Raw genomic sequence first — 20202 nt, 5'->3', positions numbered from 1 at the left:
GACAAGTTTAATGTAAATGCCAAAATAATACTATCTGTGTATGTCTTACTGGAAGATGAAGTTATATTTAGACTTCTGCCTGAAGGACAGTTTCCGTTTTTATAAGATTTGTGAATTAAACAATACAGTAAATATATTTAGCAAGAAGTCATTCTGTTCACGCTGGAATTCCTGTACAACTCCTTAGAAGTTTCAGGTGATTACAAATCATAATAAGCATTTGATATGGGGCAAAGCTTGGTAGGCAATATTCCTAGCAAAATGTATTTTTAATATTTAATATAAAAATATGGAATAGTAGAATTCATAGAAGTGCTAGGAAAGTACTTTGGTTTTAGTTTTGTGCATGCAAAATATACAGTTTAGCTTTGAAAGGTAGCTATTTATCTATTTTCTTTCTGTGTCTGCTTATTCCTATAGTTCATTTAGTAGAGAGATGCGAAGTACATTGAAATGCAAATAAGCAGAGCACTGTGCTCCAAAATTCTTTTGTACTACAGTGCTACAGCAAGTAGCTCTGAATACTTACTGTGTGCCAATTACGTGGCCAATCTCTAGAATTCCTTCAGTGTTCAGCTGTTTTGCAGGCTTGCTGAAATGGGTCAGATACTTTTCTGGAAATAAGGAGGGGTTTTGGTCTGTCTTTAAAGGCCAGAACTTGGATTACTTTATTTTACTTTATTTTACTTTAATTTACTTTATTTTACTAATTATGTATAACTTAAGAGTTACCATCTTTGTAGTTCATCTTACAGTATGTTTACTTTTGTCATCTTTTAGAAGCTGTTTTATATCATAAAGTGTATTCAATGATAAATTTTCAGAGGAATTTGGATATTTCTGTTTTTCTGAACTAAGCAAAAATGCACTATTTAAGTTGTCATGTTCCTCTGTTAATTGCTAGTGTTCCTCTCTTAATTGCTAGTTTGCCATTGTGAAGTCACAGATATTTCTGAATGAAAATTGATTGTAAATATCAAGTCAGTGTTGGAGTTTTGAGTTTCCATTATGTATTGTCTTTCTATCTTCATTGTAACAGTGTAGTTTGAGAGAAAAATACTCATTTCACTGAAAGAATGGGTAATAGCTTTGAAAGAGATCTTTGCTTCTAGATTAGTCGGTACAGTTTTATGTTTCAGGAAGGACTGAATGCTAAACTTTTTTCCTCTCTGACTGTGTTAATTAAAATATGAAGTCACTTTTCTTTCACAATGCATGTAAGTACTTCAGAAAAACACTGTTGCAAGCCTTGAAATGAAGCTACTATTTAATTTCAGAACTTTGAAATAGGAAACAGATACAGGGACGAATGTCATGGAAGGTAAAAATCTTAGGATAAAGCTTGTCACTAATGATCCCTATTATGAGCCTCTGCATGATGTGTGCATAGGAGATGTATTTTTGTATATACTTGGAAGTTATTTTATTTAATACTTTTAATAAGGTCCTTCTAAATTAGAGATTATTAAATGCAGACTTCAGTGTGTTAAGCAATGAGAACAGTATATTTTTAGCCTTCATTTTGAGTAGGCATTTTAACTAGACACACGTATGTCAAGGTAAAGTGATACTTGTATTGAAGCTGCTCAGAAAAAGTGAAGAAAAAACCTGAAATGGCAATGTCTGAAAGGTGAAAAGCGTTTTCTTATTTGGAGCCAAAAATGGAGTTACAGGTCTCAGCCTTTTCAAGCCTACTTTGCTCTAATTGTCATATGCTCTTTTTCTCCTGTAACTTTCTCTGTCATAAGAACTTCTTTTGCACTGTAAAACCATCTGTCTTCTGCAGTTGTGGCCAAAAGTAGCTCCATATTCTAAGTAAAACAGTAACTCTTATTTACCTTTTGTTTACTATCTCCATTATGCTTCATTTTGTGATGAGAGAGAGATTACCAAGATAAATAAATAAAGATTGACAACGAACTATATATAAGTAATTTTCTAGACTTTTTTAAGTTAGGTTTGCCAAAGACCAAAGAATGAAACAGTTAGATATTGGAATTCATGGGCTATTTGGACATACTCTGTTTCCCAAAAGGGGGGAAGGGGGAAACAAACCCATCTGAAAACTAAATCTATGAAATAGTTTATATAAAACCTATAATTTATTATAGTTATATATTAATATAGACTTCATATATAAAACTAAATTCTATAGCTATAAAATTTAAAGAAAAACTTGTATCTTAATGCATTGAAATTAGCACATTTTAAAATTTTGCTATTAATCTTACTCTGTACAGTTGCCCATTTTCATATTTCATTCAGGTTAACATCTTTTGGTATTTAATTTTAGTATATAAACAGTCTGTAGTCACCCTCACTGACTAGCATTACATTATTCCTCAGATCTACCCCAATCTGAATTAAAATTTGCATACTGGTGAATTTATTTCACTCATGCTGTGGAAATCTAGGAGATGGAAGTAAATGTAAAAGTACGAGGCTGCTCTATTTAGGAGGCTAGTTTAAATTTTTTCACTTATCAGAAGTGATTTAAGAGTTATTCTTCGTTTCAGGTTTTGGTTGTTTGTTTTTTGGGTTTTTTTTTTGTTTTTTTTTTAAATTGAGAATGAGAAGAAAAAGTGATGCCTGTCATTTATGGCAATTCATTTTAGAAACTGAGGACTTAAATATAATATAATACAAATAACCTGCCCTTTTTCCAGGATTGAAGCACATAGTTCCCAGTGGATGCGTGCTCTTACTACTAAGCTATGGGACTTTTAGATTCTTCATCTTGATTAAGAATCTTTTTCTCAAGAGGCCAGCATTGGAAATGCAATGGTACGGCAGTCACGGATTTCTGTGAGGAAAACTTCATGTCTTTTATGTGGTGGTTTGTGCACTCAGTGATGCTAGTATTTTACACGGTTGAGCAATAGCTAAAAAACCTCAGTAAGTAAACTTAAATAACTGTTAAAGCCCCCAATGTCTCACGTGTAACATATCAGAAGATGGCTTGTTATTTTTGAGGGCTTTTGTTTGTAGATTTAAGACTGGAAGCAAGGTTTGCTGTCTCTGCCACTCCCTCCAGGAGTTACAGTGTATACGTATGTACCCTGTGAACATAGGACCCACAGAGATTTCCTCTTGTTCATCTTTGAAAATTCAGATTTTGGGTAGAGGAAGGAATAAGCACAAAATGGGGTTGATCTTCAAGTATAGTGCTTGCTGTATTTTTGACAATTTTCTTTTTTCCATTCTTCCCCTGTAGTTTTAGTAGCTTAGTACCCAAGCTGCTATTTTTAGAGTCTAAGTGAGATTTTCTTTTAAAATGTAAATTGACAGGTCCTCTTTTTTTAAGGTCTGTATTCACATCTGCCAGTAATTTTCAGTAACCAAACGATTGTAACAGTGTTGAACTATTTGATAAAATATTTCAAGTTAACTTCCACCTTTAAAATGGATTGCTCAGTCTCCAAGTTAGAAGCAGTGTTTAAATAACTAAAATGATAAATGGAAATAATAATAATTATTAATACTTCAATTATAATCAGTCATCTTTTTTTCCCTATAGATGTCTAGAAAGCTATTTTAATTCTATGGCTTTTGTATCTCTTAATGGTGTGGAAGAACAGCATGTAAATTTCAGCTACGTTTTTCAGAGCTAGCTTACATACATTCCTTGGCAAGCAGAACTGAGTTAGGAAAAGCTAATGTAACAGCCAAAATGGATCAGGCCTGTTCCAAAAGCTCCTTGTCCTTACCTTATAGTGGGAGGAGTCGTTAATATTCTCGCTTGTCTACACAGAGAAAGTAGAACCAATGTGGAGTCCTGACCTGAATGCATGAGTTTTTTCTGCTGTAAAGATGCAGGGTGCAGCAGTCTGTCATAGCTCATCCTTAGCCTAGCTGTAAGGTGTTTCAAATCTTACAATTTCAAATAGTAGTTCATCCATTTGCTATTCCCTGTGTTTTAGATTTGTTAATAAAATACAAATGGGGAATTTTCATCCATGAGTCTCACAATGCATATATAATTATGTATATATTTACTTTATATAATACTTTCTTGGATCCACTTTGTCTAGTTTTCTTCTCAAGTGAAAATGGAAGGTGAATGGTTGGAGCAAATATGTGAACTATATATATTTTTGTCAGCTTATGGTACAGCTTACTATAGGCAGTGTTACGAACTGAGTTAGGATGCAACATCACACTATTCTTTCAGGATTTGTTGCCTATCAATCTTGTGTTGTAGTTGCCAATAGGAACACCGATAGGAGAAGCTTTCAGTCTATTACTGAATGATACAAGGAACATCATCTTCTTTGCTTTAAAAACAAAAAAACAAGCAAAGTTGTGATACGTGAAATTATTAATTTATTAGCTTTCATCAAGCTCAGTTGGATCCTCTGTAATGTTTCTGTCTAGAGGTTTGCACTTTATCTGAGAAAGAATTTTTTTTTTTTTTTTTTATTTTAAGTTGATATGTAGATTAAGCATTATTTCTTTTCTAACTTGGTCTAATTTTGAATGCATTGTGCAAATAATGTCTTAGCTTCAAGTCATTATGTGTATACATTAGTATACAAGACAGTATATGCATACATTAGATAAATATCAAAGTCATCTAGAGAGTGTACATAATATTGAAAAGATCTGCTGAATGATAGAAATCAGAGACATAGGTTGTTTTCCACTTAGCTGTTTCTTTACTGTTACTTGATGATCTTATATGTAAATTCATTCACTGTGCAGAAACTGTTAAACTTTCCTCTTGGAATCTGTACTAGAATCCTAGAAAACTTAATCTGAGTAATTTGTATTCTTGCTGAGTCCAAGTATGATATAGTATTCATTTTAAGCCAGCGTAGGCCTAGTACATTTCCAAGTTATTGCTTACTGGATAAAATCTACATATAGTCTAGATTGTGCCAAAGTAGTGTCTCCAGCTTATAATGTCAGTTTAGCTGTCTTCTAAACTCTCTAATATTTCTAGTTCCACCTCATTTATGACTGAGAACTGTGAAACTAAATATGTGCAGTCTTGCAAGAACTGCATACAGAAGAAAGATGAACTAATTGTTCCTCACTATGATTATCCACATGTACACATAGTCTAAAAATGGAGACTTAACCATAGTCATGTTTATTTTTGTTCAGTTGTTTTTGATTTTTTTTGGCTGGGTTTTGATTGTGGTGTTTTGTTTTGTTTTTTCATTAAACTAGCATGTTTTTTTCCCTTTGGATTTAAATAAATGTCAAAAAGTTGAATGGTAACTCCAGTTTTATTCTAGTGTCTGTATCAGTTAGGTTTTTGCAGGTGAGACATTTGCTGTATTTTCTTATTTTTTAAAAAATCGGTGTTCACCATATTACCTAATGGAAAAGAATCTGTAATTGTCACTATCTTTCTGCTAATGTTTATGCATAGAGTTAATGAAGCCGGGCATAACAAACCTGTTCAGCTGCTCATTGGGTAGTTTTCCTTCTTTCAACCAAGTGTAGTTCTTTATATACTACTGCATGCATAGCTTTCTGAAGACCATTTGAGTTAAGATTTTAAGCATTTCTTAAATGTATCACTAAAAGTTGTATTTTTCTACTAAATTTCTTTCATCTTTTATTGTGTAACTGCCTGCAAAAAAGAACAGAGATCATGTGACCTGATTTCTTCCTCCTTTATGAAAAATTTTTCATTGTTGCTCTTTGTTTTGTTTTGCTTATACCTACCTTGAGGGAAAAAGTGTACAAAGTGTTACAAAGTTAGATATTTTTCAAAGATCATGACCTCAGGCTGAGGTTATGTTTTTAGGAAGCACATTTTATAATGCTTTTCAAAGTTCTCCTGTCTTTGTAGTTTTTAAAAAATAACTGTATATTTATTCCAAGAAAGGAGGAATATGTTGCCATTCTAGTTTATAAGCTCTGTAATCCGTGTAAAGTATTACTTTATCTTGAAGTTGTCTTTGGAACTGATCTTTTAGGAAGAGGATTTGTTTGGCTTTTTTTTCCCCTGTTGTTATACCTGCCAGAATATTGTTTTATTTAAATCGAGTATTTTTGTTATTCGGTGTTTTTAATTACTTAAAGTTGCATTAAAATGTACACGGTGAGTATTACTGCAGTGGAAAAGTTACACAGCTTTTCAAATCAGACCTCTGAAATACTTTTTCTCTTTCAGGGTTACCAGGGAATGGTTGATGGAGGTGATAATATTGTAGAAGTTTCATGGGAAAGTGTTTCAAGTATCCTGCAAGTGGTAAGTGTTAGGGGGTGGGAGTGGGACCCAAACCCTCTCTCTTTAAACAGGGAAACAAAATTCTAGATTCAGGCAATTACTGTAATTATGCATTCAGATTCTGTGATGACTGAGTGACTGGCACAACCACTTTTAGCAGAGCTTGATTTCCACAGTATGGATGTTTGACACTTTCCAAAGATCTTTGTGTGGTCTTGTATTTGGTGAACAGAAATAATCTTGAAAACCTTTGTCCTCCATATTGACACGCCTATATTTAATAAAAAAGACATTATAGAGCCAAAATATGAAACAACTGTGTTTTGTAAGGCAAGTGTTTTCTTACGAAACCCTGTTGCTTCCTCTGTAAGTGGATTTAGAATTATAGTAATGGGTGTAATTACAGTATAGTTCTCCAGAGCTCAGATAATAGCAGTGACTTTGACTGTACGTTTATATTACTGTGTTCTGCAAGGTGGCCATTTGGATCTCCTTATACTTTTTGTCAGCATGGTAATGTTGCCTCTTCCAGAGCAGATGCTATGTTTGGCGAAGAGGCCATAGTGCTTGCCAAGCTTTCTGAAAACTACCTCCAGGTGAAGCGTGTGTTTCTTTGGAGCTTTCTGTGAAGCTAATATAATAGACATAAAGTAGTTAGCAGAGAGAAAAATAGATTTATTTTTTTTTTTTAAACAAACAAATGCCCTGGAATACTGTGATGTAGTTTGTCCACATATGTTTTGATTTTTAGTTGTAATTTTCAATCCCCTGTCTTGTAGAATCTGTGATCTTATAATTAAGAGAAAATTGAGACATCATGGCCAAGCCACACAGGAGCATAGGCAGGAGCAGGAAGTAGGCATCCTATGTATGTATATGGCATACATTCTGTAAGAATAACACCATTCTCAGCCTGATTGATAGGAATTCAACAGACCAACAGTGAAGCTGAGGATGTGTCTTGAAGAATGTGTTTAGTTGTTTTGATAAAAGATTTTTTCAGCCCGACCTATATTTCTGTTTAATCAGAACAAGTTGTAGTACATTGTCTCAAATACATAGTCCCTTTTCCACTTACAACTGTGTTTTTTTTAAGTATGAAAATACCTAGTTTAGATACGTTTTTTTAGTCACGATTGTTGTTTTTAGAACATCTCCATGTGTACACTTGTACTTTTTTGTCTGTGGAGAAAGCTGAACTGCTTCTGTTCCACTTCTTGTTTTTCTTCCACTGGCAGCTCTTGTGTAGTGTGACATAGACAGTAAAACAGTGCCTAGGACTGGCTTGAGAGCTGAAACACCTACTCATATGGCATATCATACCAGTACAGCCTCTACAGATTTGAGCTTAAAATTAGATTGGCATGACTGATATAAGTTGAAGTGAAGGAAATGTTTGTGCAAAAGTGAGGTAATCATCTCCAGATTTGTTTGCAGGAAAATAAAGTTTTTGCAGTCCTAATTAATTTAATTTTTTACTGTGACAATAAATAGGGCAAAATCTAGACTTTTCTGAACAACATAAACATAGAATATTTATAAATAACTTTTTTTCAGCAAGTTGCTCAGCAACTTTCAGTGACACGGTGCTTCAGTCTTTTTTGAAAAGAATAACTTCCATTTTTGGAGGAAGGTCTTTAAATCATATTAATGAATACAGGAGAAAAAATAATAAAACAGAAAATTTAACATTAATCTGATCCATATGGCACTAAATGTGGATGCAGTTCTTTCCGCAATTTTGTGGAATAACAATAAATACTAATTTTAGGGTTTAGGGATACATTTTTCCGTTATTGTTTATATATTTCACGATATTAGGGGAAAAACATCATGCCTTGAAGCAAATTCATCTAAATTCTAATTCTTAACTACTTAGTATCATATCACCTTTACTATTGTCATAACATATAAATAATAATTAGGTAATTAATTGGAATGCAACTGAAATTAATCCCAAATCATTTAACATTTTCTTTCAAGAGTAGCTCTCTATCAATCATTTTTGAGTGGTTTTTTTTCCCTTTTCCCTGGTGTGTGTATCCGCATCATTTTCTACAGGTTTGATAATTCTTTGTTTTTCATTACTTTTTACTCACCGTAAAACTGAATATGGAGGTTATGCTGCGAAATAACCATTCATCATTAATCCATCTTAAAAAAAAAAAAAAAATACAGTAAAATACGGATTGTAAATTAAAACTGTTACACTTTCTTTTTCTAGGGAGGCACAGTTATTGGTAGTGCACGCTGCAAATCCTTTCGTACCCGGGAAGGCCGCCTGCAAGCAGCCTACAACTTGGTTCAGAGAGGAATCACTAATCTTTGTGTGATTGGCGGAGATGGTAGTTTAACTGGTGCCAATCTGTTCCGTGAGGAGTGGAGTGGACTTCTAGAAGAACTGGCACAGAAAGGTAAGTTTGCATTTAGACTCTCTAGACTTCTAGTCCAGTCTCCAGGGAAGTCACGTACCCTAACTATACATACACAAATTATATCCAGAGGATATTTCTTAAGTTCAAAAATCAAATGCATACATTCTAGGAAATTACATGGTTCTTCATAAAGTAATAGGTTTTGATTTCTGTTCGTCCTCTCTTTGTATATCATAGAGGTTCAAAAAGGCCAAATAAGTTACTGGGTAACTGTCTGTGTGGCTTTTTTCCCCCCATTATGACTAATTTTCAGGGCCTGAACTTTGAACGTTCTGCTTGAAAAGCCCTTTGCCGTCAAATGCAAACTGAGATGGTAATTCCTTTCCTACAAGAAGCTACACACTTGGTTGTTAGTAAATCATGATGCTTTCCTGCCTATATATCACTGTTTAAGATCAGAACATTAAGTGGCTGTTGCTAAAAGTGCATCCAGCTCAGTAGTTATCTTTGATAGCATCCAAGAGAATGTATAGGGAAGAATAGAAGAACAGAACAAGCCTAAATAATGCTGTGTGGATGCTATATGTTATTCATAATATATAAATACTCTGATAGGTTCCATCCATTTCTGTCTTCAGGGCTTCCTGAACCAGATGCTGTTAGCAGTCTTTAATGAATTTCTCTTCCATGAATGTATACAGTCTCCTTGAAAGCATAAAGATTTTTGCTGAAAACATTGTGTAGCAAGGAGTTATACACCTTCACTGAATGATGAAGATCGTGAAGAATCTTCTGTTTATTTTGATCCTGATGGCTTCTAGTTTCATTTGATGTCCTATAATTTTTGTGTTAGAATAGTGAATGGTCAATCCTGCTTCCTCTCTGCATGCCACTTGAGATTTTACAGCTGTCTTATTTTCCCTTCATCATCTCTTTTTTTCTAGATGGAAGAGTCCTAGTTTGCTTAGGTGTTCCTTGTATAAGTTCTGTACCTTTGATCATCTTTGTTGCCCTTCTCTGAACCTTTTCCAGTTCTACCATGTCCTTTTTGAGGTGGGGAGGACCACAACTGCGCCCAGTATTCAAGATGAGGGCAAACCATGGATCTACACAGTAGTATAATGAACTTTGTTTTGTTCTCTATTCTTTTCCTAATATTTTCTAATGTTTTGATTTTTTTTTTGACTGCTATCGAGCATTGAAGCTGATTGATTAATGAAACAGCATTATTGTATTATTATGCTGAAAATAGCACTATTTTGTTTGTGATGTTAGGGTACATTTTTCATGTGTGTTGGTTTACGTTTATCTACAGTGAATTCCATCTGATACTTTACTGCTCACTGTGTCTTGCTAGTTGTCTTCATTTCTTCTCAGACACTCCACACCTTTAGAACGAAATAATTCAGTTTGATCAGTAAGCTCTGGCACCTTACTGCTCATTCCCTTTTCTAGGTTATTGCTGAGTATGTTGAACAGCGCAGATTCCTGTAGAACTCTATTGGTTACCTTCCTCAGATACAAGAACTTGCATTTACTACTGCCCTCTGTTTTGTATTTTTTATCCTCTGTTTCACATTATTTATTCTATGCAAAAGCCTTCTCTGTTATACTATGGCTACTTAGTTTCCTCAAAATCCTTTGAGGACAGACCTTGTCAATGGCTTTTTGGAAATCTAAGTAGAATATGTCAACCAGATATCCCTTATTCATGTGATTATTAAGTCACCTTTGGAACTCTAGAAAAGGTTTGTAATGCATGGTATATGTTCATAGAAAACATTTTCATTCTTCTTCAGAATGCTGTATTTATCTTTATGGACATTAGTTACGTTTTTCATTATGGTTTCTACTATTTTCTCTAGTATAGACATTAAACACACTGATACATAGTTCTTGAATCCCATATTAAAAATTTGGCATTATGTTTATTACCATCACATCCACAGATACTAAGGTAGTTTTAAGCACTTAAGTGCTAAGGTATTTCATCCTTGAGATCCTTTAGACCTCTTGGATGATTCAGTATTTTCACTGATGTCTTGGGAGACACAGACTAAGTCTTTGAATAGGAGCTTTTTCATTCTGTCTGCTTATTAATAATGAAATCAGAGCCTTTCAGTGTTGCAGAAAAGAAGTCTTCAAAAGTTTAATGCTGGTTGTTTGGTTGTTTACATGTGCCCATAAACACATCCAGTTTGCATCCTTTTACTTCTTCATTTCATGTCATACACTGGGACTACAATTTGAATGCTATTACTTAAGTCCAAACCATCAATTTTAAGGTTGGTTATAAAACCTGATAATCTTTTGACACTGAAATGGACTGAAAAGCTCTTGTTTCCTTCCTTACTGTAAGGAGTTCTATGCAGGATTCTTCTGTTTGGTTGTTTGATTGGCTTTTGTTTGTAGTTTTGACTAACCTTGTTACCTAAAATATCTGAGCATAATTTAATTTTTGGATATGTTTAATTTACAAAAGTAGAGCACCGAAAACAATATGTCTAAAATGTTTTTTAAAAAAAGAAAATCTTACTACTCTCTCTGGGTACTTCTTTACAGGAAAGATTGATGAAGATGCTGTTAAGAAATATGCTTACCTTAACATTGTGGGAATGGTTGGATCCATAGACAATGACTTCTGTGGCACTGATATGACCATAGGTACTGACTCAGCCTTGCACAGGATCATTGAAGTTGTGGATGCCATCATGACCACTGCTCAAAGGTAAATTGCGCATATTATAGAAAACTATAACAAATACATAGTTTTTAATGCTTCAAATCTTAAGTTTCCTATTGCCATACAATAGCGGAGGATATAAGTTAATTTTAAATAGAAGTTAGGTGGTAATATTTCTAGAGTGAGAATAAAAGCTCTTTTTGGCTGCATCTTTCACATGTCTCGGTTTCTTTTTTTCTTTCATTCCTGTCATGGCTGCACTTCAAGCATCTGATTGTAGAGGCTGCATCAGCTTTACGGGCAGGCTTTGGCTTTTTAATATGTTTTTAGTCTTTCCCAGACATACTCTCCTAAAGAAGATCCAGACACGCTTTGAATAGTACAAAGTACCTTCTGTTTGTATATAAACTTTCCCTAGGTAAAATTTAAGTGATTAAATGATTTTTTAAATTATTTTTTTAATATAGCTGTATCATTACAATTCTTATCTCTGAGTCTGCATCATTTACATTTCTAGTAAATGTTCACCTCTTGTTTCCTAACTGCCCTTACATGTTTTAGAAGAATTATGGGTTGGAAGATACATAATTTTAAATATGTTGTTTAATATGGCCTTCTATTTTGCTAATGAAATCTGTGTTTGGTAAGCATGGAGAGCACAGGCTATTTCCTGATGCCACGTTCTTGTTTGAAGAATTTGGACTGGACTTTTGAGTTCCAGCGTTAAAGTTAATTTGTTTCTTTTACAGTCATCAGAGGACATTCGTTCTGGAGGTTATGGGGAGACACTGTGGGTATGTATGACACTTCAGCAGTTTATGTCTCAAACAGATATAATTACGAAAGATCAAAAAATCTGAACCATAAATGTCTAATCATTTGTTATGTTTATTAGGTATCTGGCTCTTGTTAGTGCCTTAGCCTGTGGTGCAGATTGGGTATTTATTCCTGAATACCCACCAGAAGAAGGATGGGAAGATTCAATGTGTGTTAAGCTTTCAGAGGTAATCTGTTACTATGTTTGGGATTTCTTGACATCTTTGCAGATGTTTGTTTGAAAACAGTGATTTAAACGTGTGATCAGGACTTTCAGCAAGTCTTTGCTTCTGGTGTCATAGGTAAGACTATTTGATTTTAAACAATTATTTTCCTGCATTCTCTGATTGCTTTGAAGAAATGACTTACTCTAGGGATTAAATAAAACTATTCCTGTATAAGCAGTGTGTGTACCTTTCCCCATTATTTTGATATAAAACATTTGACTTGATCAATAAAAAGACCTCTGTGAAGATAAAATGCGTGAGAATTCTGAAGTGATCAAGTATAATAAATATTTCCTCAAATCCTAGCAGGTTAATGTATGGTAATTGATTATAAAATCGTGCTGTAAATGTCTTTCATTTTTTCTTATTATTTGGATGTGCTTTTATTTTTATTATAGAATCGTGCACGAAAGAAAAGGCTGAATATTATCATTGTAGCTGAAGGAGCTATTGATTGCCATAACAAGCCTATAACGTCAGAGAAGGTTAAGGATGTAAGTGTCAATATCCTTATGATGCATTTTATGTTTTGTTCTTAAGATAGGGCTTTTTACTATCAATAACATTTCTGTAAAGTAAATCTGTTCCTCTAAAGTAGCTTATCACACAGCTTGCCAGTTGTATTACATATTTGTGCTTTATTATCTGAATCCCTAGTCCACTTAAGGGGGAATGATTTCAGTGGCTGCTAATTAGAACCTTTTCTCCTTTTAAAATAACAGTTCAAAACACCTATTTCATGGATAGAGAGTCTGAAATCAGCTCAAATCAGTAATTATAATCCTATTTTACTTTGTATTTCATGTAAAATTTTAATAATAGTCTGTCCCACAGTGAAATAATACTGTCTACTTTGGACAAAGTTTTGTCACTTTTTTCTAAATGGTTGCTTTGCCAAAAATTTCATTGGTGTCTAAGAAAAACTTTTGAGCTGAAATTATTCTGCTTTTCTTGGAAAGGGTTCCTTAAGAAGTTGAAAAATAGTCATTGGCAGGAAGGAACTATGACACTTTGACTTTATACCAGGGGTTTATCTGTGACTGTGAAGTTTTGTTTTCCATAGCTGTCAGTTTGAGAGTAATCTTTGACTCTTAATTCAGAATTGCACTTTTACTTTGCAAAATTTAGTGCCGAGTGGTGTTAAGCGTACATACAGCAGATAGCTATTATGCATTTATGGAAGAAACATTACTTGCTTGCTACAAATTTCAGACAGTTAAAACATTCAAAAACTATAACTACCAGGGACAGAAGATTTTGTAAAAACTAAAATTTTGTATAAACTAAGATTTTGTATATTTTTTTTTCCCGCGTTACGGTATTCATTGCTTATTCCTAACCTTACGTGCTCACTGAAGCATGTAATAAATAAAATGTGTCTTTCTGTGGCTTAATATTTGATACATAACGGAGGATACGGAAAGAAAGTCTGACTGAATTAAATACTTTTATTATTTTATTTTTTACTGCAAGTTTTAAAAGCCTCATCTATTAAAGCTAAAAGTCATCTTCACTAAAGTTTTGCTCAGAATCTTTTGGGATGCGTAATCCTGCACGTTGCTGAAACACAGAGTGAATAAAACACTGTAATTGAATGTCTTTCAAGTATTCTAATTATAATGTTTAGACCTGTTTTTATAAGGCTGAGGACTGTGCATAATGAAGCCAGTATAACTGCAGTTAAAAGCATTGCAATCTGAGCCACTGTTTTGCCATTAATAACTAAAATGTTCCTTTGAATTAGGAACGTGGAGTTTAGTTCTAGGTTCGGAATAAGCTGAAGACTGGCTTAACTTTTTGTAGTGTTTTCATTGCTATTGACATACTGATGTATAGTATGTGTAGAATTTTATTATTCCAATAGCATGTAAAGCAGAGTAATGCTAACACGTATATATAAAATAATGATGATGGTAAACCCACTGTATTTTGAAATTCTTTGCAGCTTGTGGTTCAGCGTCTCGGTTTTGACACCCGAGTAACTATCTTGGGTCATGTGCAAAGAGGAGGAACGCCTTCAGCTTTTGACAGAATTTTGGTGAGTGAACCTAAAGTAATCATTCGTGGCACGCCATGGTACAAGTACATTTTGATTATTTATTTGGGGGTGGAGTAGTTCTTTACCTGATTAACTTGACAAATCTAATTACTATCTCACATTAACTGCCTGAATAGCTGAAATTCAGAATAGTGAAGGACTTTGTGTAAAAGAATCTGTATTTGGAATAAAAAACAAAGCTGCAAGAACAATCGTCCATACTTAAGAGTATTAAACAGCCTGCGACATTTTCACCTACCAAGGAATAACTGGTTTTACCTTGATTTACAGAGAAATCATGGCCATTTCTGTAATGTGCAGCCTTGTGCTTTTAAGTGCTTGATGGAACATTCAAACAATGTCTATTTTCAGGCAAGTCGTATGGGTGTGGAAGCTGTGCTTGCCCTTTTAGAAGCTACTCCAGCTACCCCTGCCTGTGTCGTGTCCCTGTCTGGAAACCAGGCTGTCCGTCTGCCTTTGATGGAGTGTGTGCAGATGGTGAGTTTCTGGCAAAATGCCAATTTATAGTTATTCATTAACTACAACAGACCACTGTGTACAGTAATTGTCTGTTGTCATTAAAATACTAGTGGGAATGTGTGCAGAAATTTCCCACATTTGGGAATAATGAACTTCATGTGTGTTCTCTGGGTTTTATTACTTATTTGCTAACTACCAACAAAGAGGAAATATGTATATATTTTAATTTGTTTTAAAATTCATCTCAGATCTTCTCTTTTTATTGCTACAACAAATTCTTCAGATGCTTGCATACATTTACATGTCATTCACAACAGTCGGTTTTCTGCTGGAACACTGTTCAGCTTAAACTGAAAAAAGAAAGCGCAAAATAGATACTTTGTTTGTTTGTTTGTTTTCCCAGGAAGGCTTTACATATCAGCTTCTACTTTGTTCTTCTCCTGTCCACTGTAATTTATGCTGTGATAAGAGGTAGCTCATAAATTAATGAAGTGTCAGTATTTCTTTTTTCACTTTGGAAAGCTATTTCAGAATGATGTATTTACTGGAATATATTCAATAATCAACTTCATGTGTTTTTTAAACATATTGAGTAATCGACTTGTTTTTTCAAGACTCAAGAAGTCCAGAAAGCCATGGATGAGGGAAGATTTGTTGAAGCTGTGAGGCTTCGTGGAAGGTATGGCCAATGACTTGTATCAGCTCTAGAAAAGCTGAATTGCTTTGCTGTTCTGCTGGCAATTGACGCTTTATTTTAAATAGTTTAATATCCATATAGGTTTATGTATTTGAGACTAATAGAGGAGACAGAAGAAGAGTTGCTTAAATAGAATAATTGAAATTCTTATCTGCATAAAAACATGCAAAGCAAAGAAAACTGTAGTTCAGTACTGTGTCAGGCTAGTGACTGATACTAGGATAACTAGTCATAAAGTTAAGAGCTGCTGCGTTGTATGAGCTGACTGGTAGCAACCATATGTTTGTTTATTAAAAATTTTAAGGCCAATCCTGTGAGCTTGTTTGTAAGTAGCTGGTAGTCTTCCAACAGTCACATTGGAGGGAGACATTCCGCACTCTTATGTGTCAACAGAGTATTTTCTGTTTTAAGTCATTTGATAATAAAATGCTTTATCACCAATCTATGAAACTCACTTGGCAGTTATATAGTTATTTTATACGCTTTCACTATTATCTTACAGGATTGAGTATTTTCCAGTTCTCTTATTTCCAGTTTTTGTTATGTTTTGCATTTGTGATAATTTGGTTCCAAATATTACGTACCTGTTTCTGAATAAGTCAAGTATTTCCTTAAAATAACTATGAGTTGAAAAACTTACATTTTTAATTTATCTTATTTATTTTATCTTACTTATTTATTTAGGAGCTTTGAAAACAACCTTAACACCTACAAATTACTGTCGCACAAAAAACCAGATGCCGAGCTTCCAAAGGTAGGGCGTTTTTTTGAGTGTGCAATGCATGTTTGCTTTTGGGGTATCTCAATAAGTAGTGGTTTTATTCTTCTCTCCCCCTCATGTCGCCTTAATGCTCTTTTTAAACCTATGCCATAGGATATTTTATAAAATTAGCTAAATATAATGGCAGAAAGATGCTTGCAACACACAACTTTACTCTAATAATACTTTTTTTTTTTTAAAGTGAAATACCATTCTAAGTAGAAAGTTTTGTGCTAGACAGTTTCTTTCTGTCTTGGATATATGTCTGGTCCCAATTGCTATAGTGTTTGTTCCTAATAGTTACTGTTATGCTCTCTGTTCCTTAACACGGAGAGAAGGAAAGGTGATGTAATCATGATTAAGAGTCTAAAAATCTTGGGATAAAGAAGGAAGATTCAATATAAAAGACTTCTGGCCCTTCCTTTTGAAGGCCAAAACTGCTCAAGAACATGGGTAAATCTAAGAATTCATGGGGTGGAATAGTGAAGACAGATAAATTACGTTTACCTGATCTAATAAGTCACTGTGCGTAAGACAGTGGTGGGCACTTAGTTCTTTTCTTTGTAGTTTGTAAGTTGTGTATAAGGAAATTTGGATTTATTAGGAAATAGACACTAAATGTTGTGTGCAAACAAATTTCAGACAGGATTTTTTTGTTCTCGTTAATGGTTTACTGAATGATTCTGGGTTTGACCATAGTTGGTGAGTATGTCATCGCACTGGTTAATTCCTTCCTCTTAATTGTGGTTTGTGATGATTTGTTACCTTATTTGCATGATTATGTTACTTTTATGGTTTGGGGAATTTTTTATTCCAATTAAATATTTGAATAACGATTAATAGTATCTTCTCAATATTATTAAGGAGTAAAATTGCATTGAAAATAGGAAGAGTTAATTTGAATAGATGACATCTGTTCAGAAATTCTGCGGATATAAAGTAACATAATCATAGCTTTCCATTTTAGTTGACAAAAATTACTGTGTAATGTGTCATGGAAATCTTCACAGAGTGAAGGAAACTTGGTTACAAATGAAAAGTCACAGTAGAAGCTTTCAACTAGACTACGATAAAATAACTCTAGTTTAAATTATGCTTTTACTTTAGCCTAAACATAAGTAAAAGTAAGTATATAGACCAAAGCTATTTCAAATATATCTGCCAAAAAGGTAAGTTTCTTCAAAAACAAAAAAAAAAAGGGGGGGACCTAAGTTTGACCTTCAAGAGATTAAAGAATTTAACATTTGCTTTGCCAGATCAGGGGTGTGTGTGTTTGTTTTTGGTTTTTTTTATATATATACCAATGCAAATTTAGCATTGTTGGCATTGGACTTCTGTATTTTGTTTTAAAACAGCTTTGCCATAGCTTTTTGTGATGGATGACATTAGAAGGAAATGCAGGTCTCTTGTATTTATTAACTACTTGGATTTGACCACGCTAGCTAAATCTGTGTGCTTGAATAAAAAGGGTTGGATGGGAATTAAAAAGTAGATGAAATGTGCATGTCACAGGAATTTAGGAAAAGGCTAAGCTGATCAGATCAGTGGAGCCTTCCGAATGCTCTGCTTCAGCATTGTTGCTGCACACAGATATTTTGCTGCTTGTTTTGTGTTTTTGCATTTCTACAATCCTTTGATTGTACAAGAGCTAAAAACAACCCCACGTGTTCTGGTTTGGGTCTTTTTTTTTTCTTTCTTTTTTTTTTTTTTAATTGAAAGGTTCCATGATCATTACCTAATTGTTACAATTAATTCTGTCGTGTCAATAGTTATAAACAATTTAAGGTCATCCAGCTGACCTAAAGCATGATGAATTTTAGTGTATAAGCTTAGGCTGTCAAGTTTTCTTGCATTTTGCTTACATAGTTTGCTATCGTTTAAATTCTATTTGCTAAATTCATACAGAGTGGTTAAACTTTCCCAAAGGTCAGGCATGTAAAGTTTTAATTATTTATATTTTGCTCTCACTATTAATTTCAAAGCTATAAAAATAAAACAAAATTAATAAATTGCAATGCCTTTGTCATTTTTTGGTAATGGATTATATTTTTATCTGTTGTAAATCAGCACTTATTGTTGACAATGAAACTAGTGATTTATACTAGCTAACCGTTTCTTAATCAAAAACAGTGGCCTGTGATTTATCTGGAAACCAGCCTTCCATTTCAAGGAATATTTCATGTACAGAAGATCTGCATTTCATGCTTTGCAGTTAAAATTTAATCCAAAGGTGCTTACTAGCATTTTACACACAGTAGCATTCTTGCTTTGTTTACCCCTACAGTGCACATTTATGAGTAATTTTTCTGTTATATTTTTCTTTTTAATGCAAGTATTGAAGTTTTTTTCCTCTGGGGAAGAATCCATGATCTAAATGATTATCGGTATAAAGTAGTAATTCCATTGAAGAAAGCGTTCTTAGTTTGAACACTGTTGTGATTTTAGAGTTGGGTCTGTTGTAACAAGACAGACGTTTTTAATAGTATTTTGTAGCTAGATTGTGTGATTTTGGCCACTTGTGTTGTTCAGTCTGTAATGCTTACATCCATTTAGACGTAGTTTTTTTTTCTAGAGTACAATTGGTAACAAAGCAATATAAATGCTAAATGACTAAATGCATAGGTATGGAATACACATTATGTATTAATTTTTTTATTTTTTTTTTAAACAGAACCTTCTCTTTTACATTGCCTGTGGTTTAAATTACAAATGTATATTTGATACCTCAGACTTTTCCATTTAAGTAGATTAGCCATTTACGTGGGATATGCATTACGCTTGGAGCAACACTATATATAAGCACAGTTACTTTGAGTCATTAGGAGATGTTTTAAAAACTGCCATAATCTGAAAATGTATGGTATTGTGAAAGATGCTAAGTGCTCCTGTTTACTGCTATATTGCCAGCTGCTCTAAAAACCTGGCTGATACTTTTATTTAGAAGTTGTCATCTGTTCCGCTTTGCGTGGTACTGATGATATACACCTAACTGCTATGGTGCTAGAATCAGTTCCTACTCTTTTCTTGGCTATTCTGGGTGGTTTTGCAAGCAACTACTGCTTTGATAACATGAAACTGGTTGAATAATGCAGGGTGTTTTACGTTTCTTGAATGTAGCTGAGCTAGAATATAAAACCCTGAATAACTTAACCTGCAAACCAAATGAAAATGTCATAAAGTCTTATTTAAAAACATCCTTTTTTAAAACTGTTTGTTTCCATGTGATATTCTGCAAATGGTGAAACATGTATGTATCTTTTAGTTAACTTTAAATTTTGGATGGATTTAGGGGCTTTGAAATTTCCTTTCCTGCATTCCAATATTTAGCAACTGTGTACAATGGACAAATTAACCATGGTGTAGAAATTAAAAGTGCTTATTAAATATTATTTTTCTCTTGCAGACTAATTTTAATGTGGCAGTTTTAAATGTTGGTGCTCCTGCAGCTGGAATGAATGCTGCAGTGAGGGCTGCAGTGAGAGTTGGCATAACTGAAGGCCATAAGATGTTTGCTGTCATTGATGGATTTGAAGGTTTTGCTAGAGGGAAGGTCAGTATTACACAGTAGTATGTACCCCATCCCACCACCCTTGTTTATGTTCTTAGAAGGTATGTTCTGTCATAACTGTTGTGACAACCGATTCTATAAGTTCTTTTCTTTCTTAAAGATATATAAAACCCAAATTGTAACTGTATTTTTCAACTATTCAAGTCTATAGAATAATTTATCATAAGTATTGCTAATCACAAGCTCCAGAACTACAAAAGTAGGTCAAATGAATCCTACCTTCAAATTTTGGTCAATGTTTAACATATGGTAGGTTTTCCACAGAATGACAGAAGAATCACTGTTCCTGTGCAATGAGTTGTTACATCTGTGCTCCTTTGCTAAAAGAAACTTTGCAGTGGTGCTTGTTGAGGGAGGTAGCTTTTTTCCCCCCC

The 20202-nt window shown here is 33.8% G+C and overlaps 1 protein-coding gene across 3 annotated transcripts in view; it reads left to right on the top strand.

Annotated features, from left to right (window-relative positions):
* PFKP (phosphofructokinase, platelet) overlaps positions 1-20202 on the top strand; it is a 47716-nt gene that overhangs the window by 10011 nt on the left and 17503 nt on the right. For all 3 annotated transcript variants that reach the window (XM_054192145.1, XM_054192146.1, XM_054192143.1), the window contains exons 3-13: positions 6128-6205; positions 8409-8598; positions 11122-11287; positions 11992-12036; positions 12138-12246; positions 12684-12779; positions 14231-14323; positions 14696-14821; positions 15418-15482; positions 16185-16254; positions 19664-19810. In XM_054192145.1, the coding sequence (XP_054048120.1) occupies positions 6128-6205; positions 8409-8598; positions 11122-11287; positions 11992-12036; positions 12138-12246; positions 12684-12779; positions 14231-14323; positions 14696-14821; positions 15418-15482; positions 16185-16254; positions 19664-19810 (1185 nt within the window). The remainder of the gene's footprint in view (positions 1-6127; positions 6206-8408; positions 8599-11121; positions 11288-11991; positions 12037-12137; positions 12247-12683; positions 12780-14230; positions 14324-14695; positions 14822-15417; positions 15483-16184; positions 16255-19663; positions 19811-20202) is intronic.

The sequence above is a fragment of the Rissa tridactyla genome, chromosome 2, assembly GCF_028500815.1.
Source record: "Rissa tridactyla isolate bRisTri1 chromosome 2, bRisTri1.patW.cur.20221130, whole genome shotgun sequence".
NCBI classification, from domain to species: domain Eukaryota; kingdom Metazoa; phylum Chordata; class Aves; order Charadriiformes; family Laridae; genus Rissa; species Rissa tridactyla.
Note: the sequence above shows the minus strand (reverse complement) of the source record. Positions and strands in the feature narration are given on the sequence as shown.